Source organism: Bemisia tabaci, chromosome 10, assembly GCF_918797505.1.
Source record: "Bemisia tabaci chromosome 10, PGI_BMITA_v3".
Taxonomy (NCBI): Eukaryota; Metazoa; Arthropoda; class Insecta; order Hemiptera; family Aleyrodidae; genus Bemisia; species Bemisia tabaci.
Genome location: NC_092802.1, coordinates 20,025,451 through 20,050,739, shown reverse-complemented (window position 1 = coordinate 20,050,739; position 25,289 = coordinate 20,025,451). Strand labels below are relative to the sequence as shown.

At 37.7% G+C, this 25,289-nt stretch overlaps 2 protein-coding genes across 3 annotated transcripts; both read right to left on the bottom strand.

Moving 5' to 3' along the window:
- Positions 1-3,949: 3,949 nt before the first annotated feature.
- On the bottom strand, positions 3,950-15,467 carry LOC140225587 (uncharacterized). Of its 2 annotated transcripts, XM_072304922.1 has the most exons (6): positions 10,083-10,285; positions 8,635-9,255; positions 7,531-7,754; positions 7,046-7,226; positions 6,289-6,403; positions 3,950-5,586 (listed from the first exon to the last, which is right to left on the bottom strand). In XM_072304922.1, exons 1-6 carry the CDS (start codon positions 10,252-10,254, stop codon positions 5,400-5,402), a joined length of 1,500 nt encoding a protein of 499 aa, XP_072161023.1. In that variant the 5' UTR covers positions 10,255-10,285; the 3' UTR covers positions 3,950-5,399. The 2 variants fall into 2 exon arrangements, 1 of the variants encoding a protein (XP_072161023.1); XR_011900619.1 differs by lacking the exons at positions 6,289-6,403; positions 7,046-7,226; positions 7,531-7,754; positions 8,635-9,255; positions 10,083-10,285 and adding an exon at positions 15,203-15,467 and having other exon boundaries at positions 5,441-5,586.
- Positions 15,468-22,556: 7,089 nt separating this feature from the next.
- On the bottom strand, positions 22,557-25,232 carry LOC109036902 (facilitated trehalose transporter Tret1-like). Its single transcript, XM_072305265.1, has 2 exons — positions 24,989-25,232; positions 22,557-22,911 (listed from the first exon to the last, which is right to left on the bottom strand). The coding sequence occupies exons 1-2, from the start codon at positions 25,225-25,227 to the stop codon at positions 22,620-22,622; spliced, it is 531 nt and encodes a 176-aa protein (XP_072161366.1). The 5' UTR covers positions 25,228-25,232; the 3' UTR covers positions 22,557-22,619.
- Positions 25,233-25,289: the final 57 nt, after the last annotated feature.

Here is a 25,289-nt window from a genome sequence, read left to right as displayed (position 1 = left end):
AAAGCTTATAGCCCTCGGTCGTTCGTCTATCAAATTAATGGAAGTTTATGGATCAGATAAAAATGTATGCGCTTCAAGGCATGTTCGTTACCTGTGGCACAGTGGCGCACAGAGGGCCAGGAATCGAATTTAGCTGGACAAAAGTCCATTTTGGCTTGTCCGGAAAATTCGAAAATAGACACCACTGAGCGATAAGGTATATCATGGAGTATCTGTACATCACTGGGTTTGGAGGTCTTATCACTAATAAGACTGCGATGCCAAGATTTTCCCGAGCGCGCGTGGTGTGTTGTTCTCCCAGTGATCAACTGGAGAGAACTTTCCTTTCACCCTGGGCCGTTTAATCAATGTAAAATCTCGTAAAATCTCGATCGCTAGTGAGATTTTCCTCTGTTCTCTTGTAAAAAATCGCTTGAAAGAGCGATTTTTTGTATGTGTGAGTGCGCTCCCATAAGATCTGATGTAACCGCTTATCGTATTAGTGCGTATTTTACAGGGGTTTTTCGAGACTATCGGTAGTCGCTGTTCGATACGTCGATACGTCGATTCAATTCTAGACATACCAACCCTTTCCTACAAAATACCCTGTTCCTTCTGAGTTTCCTTAACTTTGCCTTCTTTAACTCCGTTTCTAAATAAACTGTATTAATTATCTGAAGTTCTTTATATCTTAAAGCTTCAATTTCCAATACGAATTTCCTAACTTTTTCACCATTTTCCTTATAAAACAAAATCAATTTACGTATGTACTTTTTACCCTTGTGTTTAGCGCTTGTTTCATTTGTGCGTCAGCTTTGATACAATGGCGGATTGTTTACGTTCATTTTATAGTTGAGCATTTTCCAATTTTTTCCTTTAAATCTCTTCGAAAAAGTCCCAAAATGACTTAGCACTCTTTAAATAAGTAATTCACCCCTTCAACTTAACATTGATGGTACTTTGGATGGTTCCACCTTTTGCAGTGAGAGAAACTGAATTGCCGAGTTTCTGAGCTGGCTATGGCTGGCTCCTTGGTTTGTCCGTGTCCTTCGGTTTGATTTGTGATTTGTGCAACTTCCTTAATGGATAATCTTACTTATCAAAATACTCTTTGACTGTGCGTGGAGTGTAATTTTGTCTTGAGTCTTGACAGCATTAGCACCATGTGAATCAAAATTTCAATCAACTCCATTTTTGCCGCAGGGTAGGGATCCTTTAGCTATCCTACCGCTATCAGAGTGCTGTCGAGAAACTAATCACAACTGTCGGTATGTTCTGTTGAGCAGTTATGTAAATATAAAACGGTTGTATTTGTTAGTCAATTTCTTTTGTATGTGAACAATAACTGAATGTCCAGAATTCCAAACATCTGACTGTATCTCAAGTATATGTCGGAAATATTTATCAAGGTCAGAGTTTGTGAATCCTTGGCAGCAGTTAATGAATTTCCCCTAAGTAACAACTTCGCTCAACAAAGTTTGGTAAGTAAGTACAGCTCAGATCCACCATCGTACACATATAATTACATATTAGTTTAAAATCAGTGCGAGTAATGTTTTGAGGGTAAAGTGTTCTCTATTCTCCAACATTTATTAGCAGGGGTGCGAATTGCGCGGAGGCTGAGAGGTACTTGTTATTTTTCTAGATTTTTCAGATTTGCAATTTTTGTGGAATACTTACTGTGACTTTGGCACACATTCTAAAATTAACAAGAAATTCCACAAAAGTTTGATCAGCGCGTTGTGCTGACCTTCTTGCGAGAACCTAGCCCGAAGCTGAAAATTGCAGAGGCATGAAACAATGTTCACTTTGGTTTGTGAGATTTTCTTATAAACTTGGCATCCTCATATTTGTCCGACTTTTACCAAAATAATCTTGAAATTATCTCTCCCATCACCACATAGCAACAAAATTAGCATAAACATTCTTGATAAGAGGTGGCATAGTATCCAGAGACCCCTGAGAGTTTTGTATTAAATACTAATGATGCTCCTCTGGCAGAATTAAAAATTGACCATTCTAAACTGCATACTCATATCAACAGCTCTTGCTGACAACAACCTGCTACCTTCATCAACTTAATCTAACCCTAGTAGCATTGACTCTTAAAAAAAATCTTAAAAAAACCGGAAATTTGAAGAAAATAAAACTCAAAAAAAAAAAATGTTGAAATACTCTTATCAGGAAACCCTTTTTTCCTGCTTTCTGAAGTAAAATAAATGTTAAATTTTAAGTAAAATCATTTAACTATTTCAAATAAATTTTAACTTTAAAAAATGGGAAAAAGTTCTTAAAAATATATTCAATTTTAATACTTTTTGCAAGTCTTCATCCCTTCAAATTTACTAGTTTTTTAATCCATTTTGTAATTAAAAAACGCTAAAAAAAGGGTTTCCTGATAAGAATATTTTAACAGTTCTTTTAAGTGTTAAATTTCCCTCAAATTTACTGGTTTTTGAATTAATTTTTTTTTTTTCTTTCCTAATCTTTTTTGTTAAATATGTGGAGAAAAAAAAGGAATAAAAGCTAAGAAGAAAAAACCCGAAAGAGGATTCCCTAAAACATTATTTTGATTAGTTCTTATCTGCAGCCTGGTTGTTAAAATTTTGTACCTGTCTATTGGACTTGAAAAGTATAGGGTGTAATGAAAATATGTTATTAGTGTGTCTCAGCAGTCACTATTGCGCATCTCGCTTTCTCCGGCTGGATAATCGACAAACTAAAGGCACCCCCTCAGTGAAAAGCGAGATGTGCAACAGTGACCGCCAGAACCCACCAATCACATACATCTATTACAGCCTAAATTGTCACGTCCAAAAGGCAAATATAAAAGGAAAAGAAACAGTCACGCATTACATTTAAAAACTAGAGGAGAAAGGCTTCATAGGATCCATCTCAACAATTAAGTAGGAAGATAAAATTTGAAGCCAGAATTGAACATTGTGAAAATTATGCCATAATTTATTCCTAATAAACAAACTTAAGAAGAAGGAACATTTTAACAAAAAGCCAATGGTGAAAATAACAATTTGGAATAAAATTTTGGAAAAGAAACAATTTCAAAACCTACGTATAATAATGAACAATGTACTAGATACCTACTTTAATACAGTATTATAGGTATTAGCCTTAACGGTAACATTTAATACTTCACAATTACAACATTCAAATTTACTAAGACTATATTCAGTCACTGTAAGGGGTAACTTATGGCATCATATATCACAAAAATTACTGAACAAGGAAGCTGTAGCTCTTTAAGTGCATTTAAAAGATAACAAAAGCCTCATTTTCACCCACCACTGGAAAAAGAGGTAGCCTAGATCAAGAGTAAAACCTCATGAAAAATATAATTGAAGGAAATATACTGCAGATTTAAGCATATATTTACTAAAATAAATAAAGAATTTTTCAGACGAAGAGTCTTTCGACTTGATTTCTAGAAAGGATCAGCTTGAATCAAGAGCCATTTATAATTTTCAGGAGGCTATACTCTAGGTCCAAGCGACTTCTTTTTCAGGGATGGAATATGATCCTCTATTTTGGTTCAAAGACGTAAGTGTTCCCTGTCTGGCATTGAATAATCTCATGACATGGCACTTGAGTGTCCTGATCTCCAACTTCCTAGAATGAAACAATGCTTCAGAAAATTAATAGGAGGTGTCTATAGAAAATTAGACTATCAGTCTCATCAAATGATAATTCTTAATAATACTGAGAAAAAACCTGAGTTAAGTTAAGAGATAAAAAAAGGGCAAATAAAACATGTCTCGAAAGTACAGTCTGGAGTCCTGATCTCCAACTTCCTTGAATGAAACATTGCTTAAGAAAATTAATAGGAGGTATCTATAGAAAATTAGACTATCAGTCTCATCAAATGATAATTCTTAATAATACTGAGAAAAAACCTGAGTTAAGTTAAGAGATAAAAAAAGGGCAAATAAAACATGTCTCGAAAGTACAGTCTGGAGTCCTGATCTCCAACTTCCTTGAATGAAACATTGCTTAAGAAAATTAATAGGAGGTATCTATAGAAAATTAGACTATCAGTCTCATCAGATGATAATTCTTAATAATACTGAGAAAAAACCTGAGTTAAGTTAAGAGATAAAAAAAGGGCAAATAAAACATGTCTCGAAAGTACAGTCTGGAAATATCAAAACACAAAAAAACATAAGTATAATCAGGGCACAAAAACTTCATTAAATGAAACCAGATTTTAAGCGATTTCACAGATTTGTTTTGGCGAAATTAGATTGCTAAGATTAGCAACACATTGATTGCTTTTTGCAATATGCTGATGAATTGCACTCTGGGTGGCATGGATTCTCTTCGACGTAAGAGACCCTTGAAATTTGAGTGGAAAGTGTTGCGTAAATATTACATAATTTTCAAGTAAATGGGCCTGTTGCAAACTTTTGCAGGGCAAAAATAAGAGTCATTCCTTACAGATAGACACTAGGTGAGTGCATTATCTTACAATGTATCAAAAAAAAAGCATGATACCAATACCGCAAGAAATGTTTTGCATACTCTGGTGCATGATAAAATCACCAAAAAGTTTACATGGGCTGGACAGTCCAAACAAGGACAAGAACATAAATATCCTTTTGTGGCGATGAAGCTAAAAAGTGTTGTTTTGGGTAAGGATTACTTCAAGTGCTTCCTCTTTAGTTCTAAGTAAGTATTTTTTCCTTAAGCCATGAGTGATAATGGAGTTGTTGCCAAATCTTCTGACAGACAGTTGGCCAGATTTAAAGGTGGGCTAAATAAACTTACCCTCACAATTTAGGGGGGGGGGGGGGTCTTACGTTTTGAAACACTATCTCCTTTGTTATTAGTCTTGAACGTGCAATGAGGGAGGAAGTTATTGCGATTTTGAAAGGTTGAAAAGAAAGACACTCACTAAAATGGAAATCTCGGTTGTCGATACGCCACTCGCCGTGGGGTGACAAACAGCCTAGTCTTGTCCTGTTAATGACACATCGAATTTGAGCATATGAACTAAGTCTAAAATCCAATCTTTTATTTGCCAAATTTTTTTGAAGTTTCACTCTGTCTCTCCTTCAATTACAGGATTATGAATATAGCATAAAGTAACTGCCGACGCTGATGGACCGATAATGTATGCTCATTATCATAACTGTCAAATTTAAATAGATAGGCCACTTATCATTTTGGCAACTGGCAAAAGTTTACAACAGGCCCATTGAGTAATTGAGTAATTTTCGAGTAATAATTGTTGAAAATTGGCAAGATTAAATATTGCCTTCCTTCATTTATCGTGAATGGGAATAGCGTTAAATGTGAACACATAGTAAATAGTCAAAATATTTTAAATTATAAGAAGCATTAATGAATGCTAGTGGATACGTAAAGAAAAGGCAAGCAAAAAATTAGAAATTCAATCAGCATCATTGTTAACAATTAACATCAGTAATGTCATCGTCTCTGTCCTCATTAGAGCGATCTTCGCCTTCGGCATCTTCGTCTTGTTCATCTGAGTCCATGATTTCAATTCTTTCATTATCATCCGATGTAGGTGGTGGCAATTCTTCATCAGATTCTGATTCTGATTCTGATTGTAGAAGTAATTTCATCTGAACCCTGCAGACAAAAAGAATAGAATACTGAGCATGTGAAATTGCTTCCTACAATAATGAGCAGAGAGAAACACATCTTCTCTAGGACATTAGAAAAGAAAAAGTACTGAAATGTAATGAAGTAATCAAAGAAATCTGCTACACTTAGATATTGTTTTATCATAGGAGAAAAAAGAGGAGGTGGTTGCATTGATCAAGCATTTGAAAGCATTGAAGCATTTTGAGGATTTGTTTGACCCATGACACAGGCCGGTACAAGATGGTGTCAATATTCCGGCCAATCCGAAATTCAACGTTATTCAACGCTTTTCCTTAATTTTATTGTAGTGTTTGATGAAGGTTAAGGAGAAACAGTCTTCAGGAGTCTCTGTCTTCCTTTTACTTTTGCTTTCCTTCTAACTTTTACTGTAACTGTTTTGTTAATTTTTTTTTCTTTTTAATAAAAACCACCATCAAGTGATACACTCTTGGAAGAAGGATAAAAAAGGACTCATTATGGAAGTTGCAGATTGCTATTTTGATACGTGCTAAAATGATGGTCATTTAAAGAAACACATTAAAAATCTTGGAAATAATGAAAATGGAGAATGGCAACTTTCACCAAAACTTTGATAGATATTCATACTCCACTCGCAGACGCCCCCTTTCGTATTTATTGCATTATTGTAATTGGTCTTTTCGAAAAAATCATTTAGATTGAACTTACGGCTTAGGAGCTGCAGAGGCCTTGTGTGCTTGGGTTCTCTGAGAGAACCATTGGTTAATCGAAACCGAGATGTCACTGTCTTTAATTACTTTCTTTTGTAACAGCATGGTTGCATCTGAAAGAAAGAAGGGGCTTTTTTTATTTCACACAAACTTTATGAGACATAAAAATAGTCAAAACTGTGAATAAAACAGAGGAGACTTGACTATGTTGATCAACTGGCCAAAATGATACGTGGCCTATCTATTTAAATTTGACAGTTATGATAATGAGCATACATTATCGGTCCATCAGCGTCGGCAGTTACTTTATGCTATATTCATAATCCTGTAATTGAAGGAGAGACAGAGTGAAACTTCAAAAAAATTTGGCAAATAAAAGATTGGATTTTAGACTTAGTTCATATGCTCAAATTCGATGTGTCATTAACAGGACAAGACTAGGCTGTTTGTCACCCCACGGCGAGTGGCGTATCGACAACCGAGATTTCCATTTTAGTGAGTGTCTTTCTTTTCAACCTTTCAAAATCGCAATAACTTCCTCCCTCATTGCACGTTCAAGACTAATAACAAAGGAGATAGTGTTTCAAAACGTAAGACCCCCCCCCCCTAAATTGTGAGGGTAAGTTTATTTAGCCCACCTTTAAATCTGGCCAACTGTCTGTCAGAAGATTTGGCAACAACTCCATTATCACTCATGGCTTAAGGAAAAAATACTTACTTAGAACTAAAGAGGAAGCACTTGAAGTAATCCTTACCCAAAACAACACTTTTTAGCTTCATCGCCCCAAAAGGATATTTATGTTCTTGTCCTTGTTTGGACTGTCCAGCCCATGTAAACTTTTTGGTGATTTTATCATGCACCAGAGTATGCAAAACATTTCTTGCGGTATTGGTATCATGTTTTTTTTTTGATACATTGTAAGATAATGCACTCACCTAGTAAAAAGAAAATTGAGAAGACAATGAAATTTCTGTGAAAAATGTTGCACAATGAAATGTACAGTATATGATTTTACTGAAATGTTTTGCCAGCTGAGACCTTACGCAACATAAAAAAATTAACATTTAAATGATGATAACAAAAGTAATCTCTAACTGATTATTTTCATGAGCTAAAATCACTCAAGTACCCTCCTTTTTAGATAAAACTGTGATACATTTAAGAATTTAGTGGGATTCGTATTAGCTGTGAGAAAAACTAGTTGGAACAAAACCAAAGAAAATAATTATGTAGACTTACAAGATTTACATAAAAATTGGGGTTTTCAAGTTTCTCCTCCATGCGTTTTACTGCTGTAATTGACCTCATTGGCAGAGGCTCCATTACAGAGAAATCAACGTCATGCAGCATAAGTTGATTGGGAAGTTTTTCCTTTGTTGCAGCAGATGAAGAAGAACTGTTCTGTTCGCTCCTCATATTCTTTAAAATAGTTTTTATTTCAGCCCTGTGCTCATACTGGGTACCTAAATCAGAAAAATGGGATGCATTTTGATCAAATTTATCAGAAGGGAACCAAACAAGTACAATGTTACTGAGATAGGACAACTTCACCTTTATCCACAAAAATTGAAAGGATGTAGTTAGGGAAGTGAACTCCTCCAAATCATTATCTTTCAAAATTACCAATTTTTTGGAGTATCTAAAAATAAAAACTGAAAAAGGTTTTTTTCTTAATAAGTATAGGAAATTGCTCAATTTTAGCAGCATTGCATGCGGCTGGGTTCCTTTCTTGAAAATTCAACTTACTTAATGAAACAAATATTTTCGTATACCAATGAGGAGGCGAAAACCTTAGCATGATCGAGGAACCTATCAAAATTAGGAGTTATGATTATTAACGTACTGAGCATTGAAAATATCATTGACAGCAATGCTTTTTGAAGAACTCCAATTACTTATATGTATTCATTCAATTGTGAGTTCAAATTTGTTTCGTTACCTGTTAAAAAAAATAAATAAATAAAAATTGTATTTTGCGTTAATCACAATTGCATCACCTATTCCACATTCAGCTGAAGGAAACTATACAGTTCTCGATTTTTAAATTTACAGTATAGTAATTTAAAAGGTGAAGAAAGAAAAAACGATCGGGCATTAACTGTCAAGCTGTAGAACCACAAAACGGGCAAAATTATGTGCAACTTTAATAACTTTAAGAGAATTGCAAACATGGTAATCACTGTCTTCTATCCTTCATAAACCCTCAAGTTTTACATGACTAAGAGATGGCATGGGGAAGTGAGGGGACTGATTAATTCCTACCGAATATAAATTAGAAAGTGTTCATCTCAATGCTATGCAGTATGTTGAGAAGTTCAACTTGGGTAGAATAGGTAAACTTACATGAAATTTGACAAAGACCAGCCGCCAGAGATTCGTTTGTTATCTCACCCTGGGATGAACATTTATGGTACTTCTTATGATGAGGACAGTTCAAGTTCTGCCCTCGGTCTTCCTTTGCTCGTTTCAATGACTTTGAATTCGACACTGCAGACTCATTTTTTGATGATTTATGAATACTAGTTCCAGGCGAGTCTTTGGTTGCAGCGACTTTAGCTGAAGATGTAGGATGTTCAGTAGCAGATGTATCTTTTACTTCGGACAGGTTGGATGGAGATGTAAGCGATTTCTTCACAGATGAGCCTTTTGCTTCAGTCTGGCTTGGTGAGGGTGTTAAAAACTTTTTTCCAGACAAGCTCTTTCCTTTGAGCGGTTTAGAAGGAGGGATAGGAAGCGTATTTACAAATGCTGTAAACTTAGCCACCTCTTCTTGTTGTTTTTGGTGCACTTTCGATTTTGGTGTCTCAGATTTAGACGATAATTGAGCTTGTTTTATGGCGTTTGCTACCACCTCTGATCTGATGCGGGGCCGTTTATTCTGACTCCTCTCATCCTCGCTTTGTTTTGCTAACTTCTTTCCTTTAGAAACTCTGACTAAATCTGCCAAGGCACTTGAATAATCATCTGGAAATATAGAAACACAATCAAATAAGCGCTTGCGTTAAAAAGGTTTTTCCAATACCTATCCTGGTAGCAAAAGTACCTGTTTCGGACATATCCTAAACATTTCTTTGGATGCTGAAACACGATTATAGGTAGTGTCTAGAAAGGAGTCTTCAATGGGTTAGGTTACACCTTAGGCTGATCTTCAGTGCTTAATTTTGATATTCTAAAAACTCATTCTAAGAAAGTCTTACGGGCCAGAAAAATAAACATAACTTTGCTATCAGCGTAAATCTTAATAATGATAAAAAAAATAAATAAAAAATATATCTAACCATCCATGTTTTTCCAAACCAAAAAGCTACTTTCTCACTCCTTTCCTGAAGATAAGAATGACTTGTTGCCTACAGCAGCATTAAAATTATGTACTTTTCGAATGTTTTGTGCTTAATCAGTTATAGATCAAATTCGGTAGGCAATAAGGAAACAAGCAAATTAGGGGGCTGCAGAAAACATGGAATTGAGGAATCCTGACTTTGCGTATGATCAGGAAAGTCAAGAGGTTTCTTGGTTCTTGGTTTCAAGAGGTTAAGCAAATTACCGGAATCTGTCAACGATTCTTCGAAACATTTGAGAAAAGTTTAAAATTGTATGTAGCAGAGCACCGTACAAAATTTTGAAATCAAGCCAGCATGCACATTCCAGCATTTTGCACAGATCCTTAAAAATTATGAAAACTAAGGAGGATTTTTTTCTTAAGAAGCCCTGACAAGTTGAAGAATAGGTATGTCAAAACATGAGAGCTTCTTTCAAGGGTCCAATTAGAAATATTAAAGGTACTAACTCACCATAGTCACTTTCAATTATTTCTACTTGAATAATGGTGAAATCTCCAGTTTCAGCTAGATCAGTACAGGTTTTAACCATAGCCTCCAACTCCTTCCCCGTCGCATTGGGAAATTTAGCATCAAATAAAACAATTTTCTTTCCTTCTACTTCAATTTCTTTGGTTGTTTCCATGATCCATTTACTGCAGATAATGTCGAGCTCCTCTTCTGGACCGTGATGGAATTTTACTAAGGTCCAAAGACAATTCTTCACCGAGGAACGGCTGGTTGAGCCCTGTAATTGAAATTAAGAGAATTTATAAAAATTTTCAATTGAATTAAAATGTAAGTTTTCTCCAGGGGGAAAAAAGTGCAATAAATCCTAAACGGAGTTGTCTTAATTTTGGTCAAGGTTTTCTCTTTTCTTATGCTGTTTGTTCTGGTTGCTTGTTTGTGTGAGGGCTGGTTCAATTCAAAATTAATACTGCCTGTTGTGTGCCTCTTTCTTAATTTCTTAAGTGAATATAAATTTTTTAAAATTGCAACACTCCTGAACTCTGATTATCCAAGTCTTACGCAGTTATGGACGTAATTTAAACAGAAATTCAAATTCTTTTTTCATTCTTTGGATGTTTCAATGATGTACACTAGATTTAGAATGAATTTCTTTGGTGGATCTATCAGAAAACTCAATCCGTTGGAATGTTCTCATCAAACATCAACCGGTCCTCAGTAATAGTGCTTAAATATTGAAATTTCCATTCATACAAATGCAGCAAAGAGTAGAGTTGATGACTGATGAGTGCATTACAATGGTTTGAATGTTCCAAGTGGTCCAATGAGGAATTAGTGATAAGGATGATAAATTTTCAAAGGAGGTAACATAATTATAACTATCTGCAAGTCATTATTTTCAAACACTCCAAGTTGAATGGCCTCCACACACAGAAAAAATGCAATTATTTCTTCACTTAAGAAGTTGACCGATGCAGTAAGGATACCTGCTTCCTTACCAAATCGGTACTTATTCTGCCTGTTGTGAATTAGCTAAGGACAGGACAAGGCAAAGCGTTGAAAATAAAGTAGGAGCAAGAGCAGGAAACAGTGGGAAAAATCAATTTGTACTGAAGCTTGCCATGAGGACTTTCATACTTACAAAAGAGGAGAAAAGCTGAGGACAAGAGATATTCAAAAATTTGACGGTGTAAGATCAGAATGCAATAATGGGAGGACAACATATTCTTCTTCGTTAAGAGGTACACGTACGTATTTCACAACGATTTCAGACAAAGGCCAAGTGCGTACGGTTTTAGACGGATTGGAAACACTTGATATTCCGTATAATTGGCTATCAGGCATAGGCTCCATGAAAAAGTTACTTTTCTGCTCAAATCTTTTTCCCACAACATATTTAACGCCATTTTTTCTATCATGAATAAAGTTCATTGCAATAATGACGTCTCCGGTTTTGGTCCCACAAACGCAGTCCCCTAACTTGTCCACTGAGAGTTTGAAGGCCGGGAATTGAGCCGTTTTATATTGTACACCTTTGCATAACAAAGGAACTGGCCCATCACTGTGCTTATCCAAAAGTTCACCATTCAAGCTCTTGTTTTTGGCGTAGTATTTGGCCTGCCAATATTCTGAGGAAAACAATTCTGCCAGTCTTCTGCCAAGTTGTTGTAGTGCTTTGGCACGCCCTCTGGTGTATTTTGAAAAAAATTGATTGAAGTTCTCAAATGGCCATGCTGATATACAATCTATAGTGAAGTCTTCAATACTTCCTATAAAGTACTCTACATCCTCCCACAAGTGATTTAGAGTGTGGCAGTTATGAGAGACAAACTTCACTCCATAAAGCAATTTGATGTTTTCGACGAAATGAAACAATAATGATTTAGCGTAGTTCCTGTTTTCAACGTTTGCACAAAGGACCGCACTGTGGTATATGCGCATTGCTATTGCTAGCTCAAGAAAATGCAAATATTGATTACGTCCCAAAATTCGTCTCAAAATCACAGGACCCAAGTACAACAGAAATAAACGTACTTCTGTGGCTTTCCAGATACTGATGTTCTTTAGGTCCCTCGGCCTCCTTGAAAACTCAGATGGTATAAAATAGAAGCAGCGCTCTAACCTTACTTGCAATTCTCTACGCAGAGCTGGTGACAATCTGTGGGGTCGCTTTCCTTTAACCCACAATGTTATCAGCCCTTTGACAACACCGATGTATACTAGATGCATTGGATCTAATATAAAACTTCGGGTAAAATTTAGCCCAGGGAGCTGCAGCAGTGGGGTTTCTCCCACCTGAAATTTTCTGTAAAGTTTGGCTCTGAATTTAGTATCTTCTCTTGGCCGACTGTTTAATTTTGGGAAAACTCTTCTATGAGCAACAGTTCTTCCTCTTGAAGTGCAGCGAAAGCATGAAAAATATCCTGTATGCGAAACTGTTGATAAAATATAAGAGCGAGCGGGGGTATCACAACAAAATCCAAATATGTCAATTTTCACTGGGACACCATTGATGGAAAAATTATTATTTGCGATAATATCTAGAAGTTCATCAATGAACGGCTGTAAAAAAGCCTTCACGTCTTCAGGCTTCGTTTTACCATAGTAGAGGCCAATAACGAACACTTTATTGGCTAACGAAGGAATGCAGGGAACCATCATTAGAATTGTCCATAATGAGTGCGTAGTATTTTTATACAACTGAACTCCGTCAATGTTGAACAGTAGGGACAAACATGTGACTACAGTAGTCAGAAGAGAAAATGCGAAATTTAACTGTTTGCGCAGTCCAACATGGATGTATTCACCTGGGTCAACTTTAATTAGCTTGAGTGGTTCCTTAGGGGTGTGCAAGATCGAACGAGCATCTTTTTTCAACTGAGTAAAGCACTCCGGATGAGTATCTTTCAGACCTTTGCAGAGATCTGAAAGAGCAACATGAGTGATTCCGTGCTTAAGAGCCCAGCTACGAAGAAATTCATGCAGTTCAGAAAGCTCATCATTCACTGCAGGACCATCCGCTTTGAGAGATTCACAGTATGAGAAGAATTCTTCATCATCCATTTCACTCTCGGTATCATCATCTGTATTGTCTGAATCAGAGTGCAATGGGCCATTATCAGAGCATTCAAAGACATTAGCATCAAATTCATCTCCCGAATCATCACTTTCAGATTCATAACTGTTCACCGAGTAGTTGTTAGAATTTTCTTCCACACTAGCTACTCCTTCAACATTCGGATCAGAATGATGATTCGCTGGTGCTTCAGGAAAGGTAGAATTAAAGAGAGTATCATTTATGTCAAGATTTTCAAGGATGGGTTCTTCTTTGGATGCAGAATAAGAATCAAAGGAAATATTTGAGTTTAAGTTTTGAACGCAGGTGCTTCCTGAGAAGGAGAGAGCAATAGAAGTTTCAGATTCATTGAAGCTCTTATTAGACATATCTGGAATCTCTGACACAGAGGTGCTTTCATCATCTGAGAGAATCTCAGTTGCTTTTACTTTGCCTTTACTGAGCCTTTGCTGCCTTTTCCAAAGACCCGCCCTTGTGTACGTGTGAAGAGGTTTTTTTAGAGACGTTTCATCGATAGAAGCCTGCCCAACAGAGTCGTTGAAACTGCTTGTGTCGGAAAAACTTAGATTCGAGGTGATAAGAGAGTTTTCCTCATTTCCAGAGACGCTCGGCACAATTTTACGAACTTTAGCTGGCGAACACTCTGATTCTTCAACAGAGGATTCGTTTTCGAAAACCAATGAGGGGATATTACCATGTCTGCTGCTATCTTTTTTTGGAGTGCTGCAGCTGGGAAAAACAATTTCCAATGAAGGCCCGTGTTCATCCCTCCTTTCGCTACTGCATGAAGACGAGGAAGAGTCATCATCTGGCTCCATACTTTATAAATGATTACAGATGTGAAAGAATGCTTGGTTAAGAATGGTTCAGTTTTCACCGCACGATTTCTGGAAAAAATCACGAGGCGGATACTAAGAAATATTTAAAACGTCCCAAGACAAACCCTCCAAGGGTTAATTGGAACCTTACATGTTAATAGAAGATGAGGTCCCATTCTAATACGAATTTCAGCAGAAAAGTAACTTCTTTGGACAGCCTACAGCCCATAGCCAATGTTTGGGAAATAATCCGCCATGAAACTCGAATATGAAGGGCTTTTATTTTATTGCGGATCAGGGTGGATCGCACTGGATCGGAATCCTGAGCGATCCGGACCGATCCACAGTGTTCCAAATGATAAAAAAATCCAAACTTGGAATTTGGTTTGATTTGGTATTGTTATGTTTTGATGGGGACGGCAAGTTCCTCGCAAAAGGTTAGGATCACATTGGTTCGCGAGCTCGCCCCACCTCGGAAGGGCGATCCAGCGTTGCACCCTGATCCACTTGGAACGCGGCTGAGGAACAGAATAAAAAAATACCGATGTTCACCGTGATCCACAGCGATCCGCATAAAAAAAAGCCCTTAAAAGTAGGTAATGGCAGCATTGCAGGCACGATGTCACAACCTGCAGAAAGGGCATGTTCTGACTTCCTTCAATTACTGAAATCATTCTGTCAATTTGCAAAATTGTGCTGAGGTGTGTCTTAGCTCATTAGTATAGAAAGAAGCACAATTTTAGGTGTGCCTATAACCTGAAAGTACTTACAGCCATGAGCTCTTTTACATAAGCAACTGTCAATTGTACAGACCGACAGTTCGATCAATGACATACTCAGGCTATAAGGGCAGTCGGTGGTGGCCCGCTGCCCACTGTACAGTCACTGCGCATGCATGTGCACACTGACAACTGAACGGTCGGGAACTACATCCTAAGCTGGAAAAGACTCAAATACAACAGTGTAATTCAACATAGACACCACAGCTTTGACGAGCTCCTGACCTCAAATCTGCACTCTCACTTTCATGATAATGGAATTATAATTGTACCTTATTCACCTCTGAACCTAATTCTTAAATTAAAATGGCACGTGCTGATAATGGCAAGGAACAGTTATCATTTAGACTTAAGTAGTAGAATCCTGACGTCTCGAGGGTCCATTGGCCTCGTGATCCCAACGTGAGTACTACAAACTACAAATTTTTTGTGATGACAAGAAAAAATACTTACAACCATGGTGGAAGATTGAATTGAAATTGGTTAATCCGCCGATCTCTAACCTCACAAAATAGCGTGATTAGCGGGAAATGATGATAGGACAAATCAAACACACACTACACAGCACAGGTGCACAGGGCCTAAAAAAGTAAAAACCGCGATAATAAACGGAAATTTTTAAAAACTTCAATTACGCAGATTTCTTCCAATTACGCAGCCATTACACTTTACGATAACGGTCAGTCGGTCACAACACAACACGCGAACACGCAGCGCGTGCCGATGCCCAAGGCGGATAAAGAATGGTGGTCGCATTTCGATTTTGGCTGCCATCTTGAAGCGTTGTGACGTCAGGAGGGTACGGGTTTTGCCGTGCAATCCGAGGTTGAGTTGGCCCCCCCGGCCGCGGCCAGCCCATGTACCCGATGTACCCGATACCGTGTGACGTCCAGAGGGTACGAAATGCGACCACCATTCTTTATCCGCCTTGGCCGATGCCGAACGTTCGAGAAGCCTGGAAGCCCATGGAAGCCTGTATATTCTGTAGCCTGGAGCATAGAATATTCGAGGCAGATCCTCTTTTGCCCCGCGAAATTTGAAACGGCAAAGAGACGTAGGGTGAGATCGGCGGACTTCGCTTTTACCCCGTGGAAACGGTAGGCAGAGCGGGGGTTGCGGAGATTTCAGGAATCGGAGCAAAGCTGCCCTTATTCTGGTAGCTATTACTCTATGATCCAACCGTGATGGGCGGATGGGCGGAGGAACTCAGCGTCTGATCTCGGCTTCATTCTGGAACTCATGGACGCGCCTTGTTTTTCTGCCGAAACGCAACCCGGATTACACAGAGAAATGGAGAGTTTGCACGCATAATTTTTTTGGTGTATTTTCCGAAGAAAATACACTATTGCATTCTCCCATGATGTCGGACCCAGACCCGAGACCTTGTGGAGAGCACCGATGACGGGTCTTAGATTACGAAAATATATTCTACGAGGTTTTCTACTTTTCATTGTATTCGTGTATGAAAGTAGAAGTTGAATCATGAGTTCCTAGGGGTTTTTACGATGACGAAAACACCGTAACCAATTCAAAAGGTAAGGAAATGAAGCGCGGCGTGACATCACAGCCCAGGCTTCCCCATTTGAGCAAATTCACACAGTTCATATCTCCCATACTTATAAACATCGTACAATTTTGAAATTTAAAGAAAAAATTACGGTTTTTCCCAAAAAGTTTTTTAAACTTTTTAACAAGATAAAAAAATTCATAATATTTACGTGGAATAATAGGTTTTCAAACTCTTGACAACATTTAAGAGTTTTTTCATGCAATTTTTCAACCAGTTTTGCAAAGTTCTTTCAAAGATAAAAATTTTCATAAAATTCACTTAAAACAATAGGAGTTCCAACTCTTGCAGACATTCAAAGTTTTTTCATGTATTTTTTTACAAGTTTTTTGAAGTTATTTCTAAAATAAAAATTTTCATAAAATTGACGTAAAATAATAGGTTTTCAAACTGTTAAAAACATTTAAGAGCTTTTTCATGCATCTTTAAATGTTTTTTTTTTACTTTTTTTTAATTAAAAAATTACATTAAAATTACTTAAAATAATAAATTTTCAAACTGTTCAAGCCTTTTAAGAAATTTCTTACGTATTATTTTAAGAGTTTCTTAATTGTTTCTTTAACACTTTAATCAACCGTAAATTAGAAGTAAAATTTAACGTAAAATTCTCTTTTTTTAATCGTCACGGTTATTTTAAGAGTATTTTAATTAAATTTTACGTAAATTTTAAGAATTCTTAAATTTTACGTTTTTTTTAAGAGTTCTTTCAAAAGTGAGTGCTACTAGGGAAAGTTTAGAATAATAGATAAGCCGCCAACTAATGTACTATCATTTCCATGCAAACAGTCAACCTTGTATTTATTGAGGAATGATAAATACAGTTTTTACTATGCCTTAGAGTTCTTACCATAATTCTTACCATTTGGAGTCAGGAAATAAAAATAATTGCTTCATTGTTTGCATTTTTATTGGCCAACTAAGTTCACAGTGGAACTTTCGTCTACTTGGTGTTAATGAAGGTAAATATTTATTCTTCTCTTATTTGGATGAGAATTACCTAGGTACATCAAATATGTATGACATACTGTGACACTGGGTGCCGCTACTAGGTACTCTACTTATATTTCAGCGATACTGGAAAAATTCATAACTCAGGTAAGGGCGTTATCTTGCAAGCTACAGAGCTAGTAATTAGTCATATTTCGATCCTTTGAGATTCTTTCATCATTCAGAAATAAAAAACTAAATTCAGCTGGAACAGGCACATTTCTAGGAAGGAATGTGACGGATCATTTATATCTAATTTATATCTCATCGTCATCTCACTTATCAAACAATGCTTCTCGTCCTCATCTTGTTCTAATCTTGTTGAGAGCAGGCGAAGATTTGAAATGCGCGCTACAGATTCGGTAGTCGCCTGGCAAAAGTGGTACCCGCCTGACGTCACAAAACTTCAAGATGGCAACAAAAATTAAACTGGGACAATAATCAAAGAAAATGACTGTGGTGGTTACAAAGGAATACCTAAATGATCATTCATTTTTTCGAACCCTTATAATTTAAACAAGCAGGAAGCTCCAACGCATTGGCGTCGGAGAGCGGCTCTGGGGGCAGTAGTTGTAGTCAAGAATGAGGGCCTAGACACATTTTGTCATTGATGTACAATCCGACAACTGTCGATTCATGTTTTGTAACTTAGCAGATTTACGTAGCCGGTGTATAAATGTGTATTGGGCTTTGATATGGCGAATACATGGCATTATCACTTGTTGTATACTTTTAATTTTGAAAGCTCTTTGGAGGTCCGCTTCCTAAAAAATCTCTGGTTGATAAGTCGTTTAGCGAGGCTGCAAAAAATTTGCATTTTTATATCTGAAAGTGTAGGTATTGGTTTTTTGTATAATTGTTTTTTTGGATTGCTGGAAAAGTAACGCATACTTCTATAATTTAGGACTGAGTCAGGGAAATATAAGGTTCGTTAAATAGTAAATATTCCTAGTACCGTGTGACACTATTGTTAACGAAAAGTTTTTGCAACTTGTCAAAGAGGTTGTTGAATGATCTTCGAATAACTTTTGATGAGCTAGAGGTAATGGTTCTATCTGCAGCTCGTGGACTTCTGTACGATATTGTCCAGAATCATCTAAATTTTCAAAAAGTGTCCGCTTGTTCGATACCCAATTTGCTCATTCATGCATACAAGGAGAAGCGCATGAAAGCTTTAGCAGACATTTTGGAGATGAATCAAGAATTAGATGAAGAATTTATGACTTAAATCACGGCACCTTAATCACGGGATGACCTTAATTACGGCAACTATTTATTGTCCATGAGATGCAGATGGTTCCATTTCCCTAGCTCATCAAAAGGTATTCGAAGATCAATTTCATCAGCCACCCGTACGAACCACGTTTCTAGTGACCCGTACTTGCTTCGCACGTATGAAACATACAATCAGAGAAAACAGAATTCATCTTACAATAATCAATAATCAGTAGGACATGAATCGTTGCGATGTATAATACGACATTATAATGCGGCATTACTATTGTAATTCATTTTAATGGATTAGGGGCATTATAAATCATTATTGCCACGTCGGAATGAAATGTTGTAGACTGAATTGAAAAGCATGTTGGCAAAATTTATTATAAAAATAGTATAACATGTAGGTACATAACATAAAGGTAATACAAATTAAATGATTAGAGCGTGTATATTTCATTACATTATAGGTATATTACAATCATTTTTGTCATTGTTGGAAATTTTGATAGTTTGAAATTTGATAGTTGATAGTTGATAGTTTGAGAGTTGAAAATTTGGTTATTTTATTTAGTTAAGGTGATTCGATAGACGCCATATTTTGTGTCAGAATGGCATGCGACATATCCCATCAATTGGTTCCATTTTTTCATTTACTCATCATTTTTCTCCAATTTTAAGTTTCGCAATTCTGTTTTCAGGAGACTAAAGCACTCACTTATCAATTTGTATATTTATATTGAGTTAAGGGTAGAGACGTATTCCTCACCGGAATTGAGGAATGGAGGTGTTACAGTAAGTCCGGCATCAGGTTCCATTTCGACATCAGCGACGATCAACGCTACGATACTGGAAGCCAGTCTTCCGATATTAAATCCCTAGCGGGGAAGAAAAAAAATGACTAGATTTCGCTAAAAATCCCTAAATCCCCAGATTTGCTCAAATATACTTAAAAAATCCCTGGTTTTTGCAAAAAGCGCCATTTTTAACGAAGAATCATGATGTCATTCGATGTAGCGATTTGCAATATTTAAATCTGATTGGCTCGTTTGAATTTTGGCGCTCTCTGAAAGCAGTGCTAATCCAGACACTTTAACTAGTGAGGAACTCTTGAACTATAGGTTAATGAGCTATAGATTGTGCATAGAAATTGCCAGTCTAAAGTTTCAAGAATGAGAAAATAATCAGCCCATGAGTGGGTCCAGAATGAGGGAGAAGGAAAAGTTGAAATAATTTTACTGGAAGGAGGGATAAATGAGGTACTCACCGAATTTATTCGTACAGAACATTCAAAAATCCCGTGAAAAAACAGCTCACAAATAAAAGCAAATTGCCATAGAAACTTCTTCACGAAATCACACACACAACGAAGAACGAGGCGCTACAGACGAGTCCGTCCAGGACAAGTTAAAAAATTCCCATGAGCCGAGTGCCGTAGGTTAAGGGCCCGTTCGCCAAAACTAATCGGAACTGTATGAATGAATTGCTCCTTTTAAAAATCAAAACAATATCGAATTGCGATATATTACACAGTTAAGATAGGGCTATGTCCTGTCGTAAGCGGCGACATACAGTCGATATCATTTCAATAATCGCCCCAATGGCCACGATAGTTGTTAGACGTTTACGGTTTCCCTGGTAACCTTTGTTTGCTATCAGCTGATATCAAGTAATATGACTAGGAAGCTCCAACCCAGTGGTTAAAGCTTCCTTAACCGCGAAAACTTTAAAATTCAAATTTTCAAATTTTGAACGTAAAGTACATTTTTTCCATCACGAGATAAAAGCACAAACAAGTTTTGAATTGTTGACTGTATCACCATGATTCCAAAAATACAATACACAACATAGCATTGACTAACAATAAAACCGTATGCAATAAAATAAAGTCATGACAAGGAACATAGCCGAAAATGGCGCCGATTCCCATCAACCAACGCGCGGTCTCTACAATGTAACATGCTGCATTGATACTCCCCAGCTGGGACCGTCCGGAATAGCAGCTCTAGTGCAAGCACCAGAGCCGCTAAAAAATTAATTTGAAGTGAAGTACGTATTTGGAGACTTTACACTTTACTGGGAGAACATCCAATGCCCAGCATGAGCATTGGAAACGTCATTCGTGAACTCAAAATGACCGTCTTGTTTATTTATCCTGTATGCTGGCTTGGTTCAACGCTCATCCAAAAGGTTATGTTCCACAAACCTTCGAGTGTTTCCCAACATAACGAGTGTTTTACCAAGTTAGATTGACATGTTTTCATTTTACTTTAAGGTATTTTTATCAATTTTGTGCATTGTATAGTCTGGTACACAAAATTAAAAACTGGGCACGAAAATGTCCTAATTTTTAGGTTTAAAGTGGTCTGCAATTTTCTGTAAAGATCTGTAAGGTTACGGACCGCTATCATGTGGCTCAGTGCATCCTAAACATCTAAATTTTCATTGGTTCATTTGCCTTTTCTTGCCTTACCGTGAGTTATGAATTTTTTTGTGACGCAAGATCGAGGATTTTATGCTAATTTCTTATCTTAGATCACTCACGTGCCAGGCATTGGCGATTCTTGCATGTTGGCATCAATGCTCTTTCTCATTGTAACCACACTAACGAAAATCGATTCTAGATTAGGATTTTCGATATGTATCGATTCTATCGTAGATGTGTTCATATGGATGAAAGGCAGTGTTGCCAAATTGCAAGCATGCCGTATAATGGCGATATCCTACGCTAATCTACTTATGTCCATACAGTTGCGGCCCGACTTCTGGGGTTAAATTATGACTGATTCTGAATAAAATTTTCTAATTCAAGGTTTTATTCCGGCTTTGCCTCTCCATCTTCTAATTTCTGGCAAAAGAAGTGCATTCTTCAAAGCAATATTTTCATTGGTTCCGCCAAAAAATACGCGACAAGCAGACGACTCCTGAATTTTCTGGACATGTCTGGAGGGTTCAAATGGTCAATTTTGTGTAAGAACACACTCTAAAATTTTAGAATTTCTTTGATTTACTCGCAATTTTTCGCAATTTTCTGAGCAATGAGTATTTTCGTTGGGCGAGATGAGATTCAATACTATAATTACGCTGAAAAATACGCGACATGCAGACGACTCCTGAATTTTCTGGACATGGCTGAAGGGTTCAAATTGTAAATTTTAAGTAAAAGCACACCCTGAAATTTGAGAATTTCTTTGGTTCACTTGCAGTTTTCGGCAGTTTTCTGGGCTATGAATATATTCGTTGGGCGAGATGAGATGCAATGCTAATTCTGCTGAAAAATACGCGACAGATATTCCCATGTATTACCCAGAGATAAATCATCATTTTTCAATTTTTTTGAATTTTAAACTGAAAAATGTTGAACAAAGAGAGCAAAACTGTAATTTACTCACCAAAATAACCCTTCGAAACCAATTTCTTCACACAAAACAAACTCAGGTACCTCTGAAGATTTGAGTGAAAAATTGCTATTAATTACCCGTTGATAAAGCAATTTTTTTTTTAATAATTCTCATCAAAAACTTCAAAATTTCTTTAAAAAAACCCAAAATATGGATTCAGCGACCTAAATTACCCCTAATAACATACATTCTCTCATATTAGTAAGTTCAGGCGCCTCTGAGGACTTTTGTCCGGCTAAACTTGGCTGCTGGCCCTCCGTGTGGCGTGGCGTGATTTGCGATACATCGATTTTATGCCATTCAAACCTATAGAAAAGGATCGATAAACAGGGTGTTCGCAGTTTAGACTTCTTTTGGTGTCGGAAAACAAGAACGTGAGTCGATCAACGTGAATCGATCGACAAAATTCGATCGATTCACGGACTTGTCGATCGATTCACGGTTGTCGATCGACTCATAGCTTTTGTCGATCGATTCACGGGTTTGTCGATCGATTCACGGGTTTTTCGACCGGTTCACGCGTTTGTCGATGGACTCACAGCTTTTGTCGATCAACTCACAGCTTTTGTCGATCGATTCACGGGTTTTTCGATCAACTCACGGTTGTTGATCGAATCGGCGTCGATCAATCCACGTCGATCGATTCCCGTTCTCATTTTTCGATCGAATCCACACCCTCCCTCATTTTCCCCTTGAATTAAAATGGACTTCCACTTTGAGCCCGCTGCCGTTGCGGCTTCCCAACGGAGAATTTCTCGCTCCTATCGTGGTTTTTGGTGAAATACGTCTCAATCTGCTCCAAAGTTTTCCCCTCCGTCTCCGGTAAGTAAAAGTAGTGATGGACGACCCCAGCCATGGTACATACTCCGTAAAGGTACATCACGCCACTGAATCCAAGCCACGCCTCCATGTATAGGTACGTCTTAGTCAAGAAGGACATCACAAGATGAGTCCAAGCGGCTGTAAGGCCCGTAGCTGTACCTCGGCCCCTGAAAGAAAAGCAAGAAACAGGAAGGTGAGATTCAGTCAATCATCGGTGTACGAATTTTCAACTATTGACAGCACCTGTGTAAAATCATGCTACACGGCTTTAAAGACCACTTTATAAGCTCTGTAATATAAAACCATAAGAATGATGCATGGCGGCTGAGGCGCAAAGCGCTTTGAAAAGTCGACCTGCGAGGCGGCCAGGAGGCTCAGCCCCCCAGTAATACTTGACTTTCGTCAGATTTTGCATACAAAATTAAGGTGATTCGATGGACGCCATATTTGGGTCGGATCGGCATGCGACATATGGCATCAATTGGTTCCATTTTTTAAGCTACTCGTCATTTTTCTCCAATTTTGAAATCGCAATTCTGTCATCAGGAGACTAAAACACTCACTAACCAATTTTAACTAAGAAATTCAACGTAATGAAGGCGTGGTTTTTTTTAGAGAGAAAATATTGCACTCGAGTGCAGTTTCGATATCAGTATCGAATGCTATGTTTTCTCTCTGAAAAAACCACGCCTTCATTACGTTGAATTTCTTTGTTAAAATTGGTATGTGAGTGCTTTAGTCTTCTTACAACAGAATTGTGATCTCAAAATTGGAGAAAAGTGACGAGTAGCTGAAAAAATGGAACCAATTGATGCGATATATTTCGTGCCGTTCTGACACAAAACATGGTATCCATCGAATCACCTTAAGTTCCGAGCCCGCAAAATACTCTGGGAGGAGTCCTTCAACACTTGAACAAAGTATCTTCTCTATTCTAATTAAATCATTTTACAGACGCTCGATGCACGAGGTGAGGAAGGGGAGTAAGAATGGTACGTCCCAGGGGTCGGGCCGCGTAGTGGCAAAGGGGCGGACCCCCTAGTAAAACTATAAAGTAGACTTCGACTGATCCAGCCGCGGAGTCAGTGGCGTGGCGTGCTTTGCGATCTATCGATAGATTTGCCATTTAAATCTATGGAAAAGGATCGATTATCAAGGTGTTCGCAGCGAACACGTGGATAAACGATTCTTTACTACAGCTTCAAATAGAGAAATATCGATAATCGATCCTTCACAACACGCCACTGCGCGGAACCTGACTAGCATAAATACAAGATGTGCCATTAAAATTCAAAGTTTCTGAAATTTTCCCTTCAAAATTTTCGAAAAACAGCTCATTAGTAATTTTGGACTTAACCCTTAGATACCCAAGCAGGGGCAATTTTATCAAGACTAAACATATGGTCACAACATCACCTACAAAACATGCTTTGAAAACATATGGACCGCGGGTTGAATGGGGACTGTGCGGTGCATACAAGCTTTAGATATGATTATGTCCACAAATACATGTTGAAGAACGAATCAGACGTCTTTAAAAAAATAAGAAATCTAGTGTCTTACATAGCCGTGGATACGAAAGACTTATCGGGCCTCGTTTTTTGACTTTTCTCTCGAATTTAAGCGATACCTCAATGGGAGCATAGAGCAGAGCATTGCGAGTTCACACCTTGCGCCCTCGCGCCTTCAATTTTGCGGATGCAACGCAGACATCCATCAAGTACGTATAGTTGTATCTCTACGCCGTCATAAACACGCGTCATTTCCCATGCTCTATTTCTGTTTAGTTGTTTTGGTTCCGTTAATCTTATTTGTAGTGGTACTTTAAGGGCTACGTGAACAACACAGCCGAAGATAGGAGAGACGTTATCGGGCCTCCTTGTTTAACTTTTCTTCTGAATCTGAGCGACACAACTTTGGCAGCTCATGGAGCGGAGCATTGCGAGTTCACGGAATGGCACCATCGCGCTTTCAATTTTGCAGATGCAATGCGCACATCCATCGAGCACGAATGATTGTATCTCTGCGCTGTCAGCAACGCACGTTGACGTGTTTTTTATTTTCAAAATTTGAGAAAAGTTTAGGTTAAGTTTGCTCAGGATATGCAAAAATTCTCTACAACATTAGTAATTCTGCGTAGCGGGCCAACGGCTAGACTTTCCTTACTTTTGTATCTCTTTCAATTTTGAAAAGTGCTTAATTTATGAACAATCCCTGATAATGACCCAATTCAGTGAGACTCACAAAGGAGGGAAAACCTCGCTAACAAGCTGCCACGGTAAGGTGATGATGCTGAAGCCGTGGAGGAATTTTATGATGAACCAGAGCATAAGGGGTAACCAAACGCGAAGTGGGTATTGTGTCAAACTTTGGAGGAATGAGGCATACATTCCGACGCTAAGGATACAGATACCCGCTAGGATGTGCGAGAATAGGGCGATCCTCCGCTTGCCAAATCGCCGAAGGAATACCACATTCACCATTGCACCCGTGAAGGTCATTCCATAAAACACCATCTGAAAAAACGAGATCGTGGCTGTAATAT

Excerpts from the sequence above, each read along its gene's own strand:
- LOC140225587 (XM_072304922.1), bottom strand. The coding sequence starts at position 10,254 with ATGGAAACAACCAAAGAAATTGAAGTAGAAGGAAAGAAAATTGTTTTA. Across the intron at positions 7,227-7,530 it reads CCAATTTTTATGTAAATCTT|GTGAGTGCATTATCTTACAA; the intron begins GTAAGTCTACAT and ends TCTTTTTACTAG. Across the intron at positions 5,587-6,288 it reads GCCTCTGCAGCTCCTAAGCC|GGTTCAGATGAAATTACTTC; the intron begins GTAAGTTCAATC and ends TTTTGTCTGCAG.
- LOC109036902 (XM_072305265.1), bottom strand. The coding sequence starts at position 25,227 with ATGGTGAATGTGGTATTCCTTCGGCGATTTGGCAAGCGGAGGATCGCC. Across the intron at positions 22,912-24,988 it reads AGCGAGGTTTTCCCTCCTTT|GGGCCGAGGTACAGCTACGG; the intron begins GTGAGTCTCACT and ends CTTTTCTTTCAG.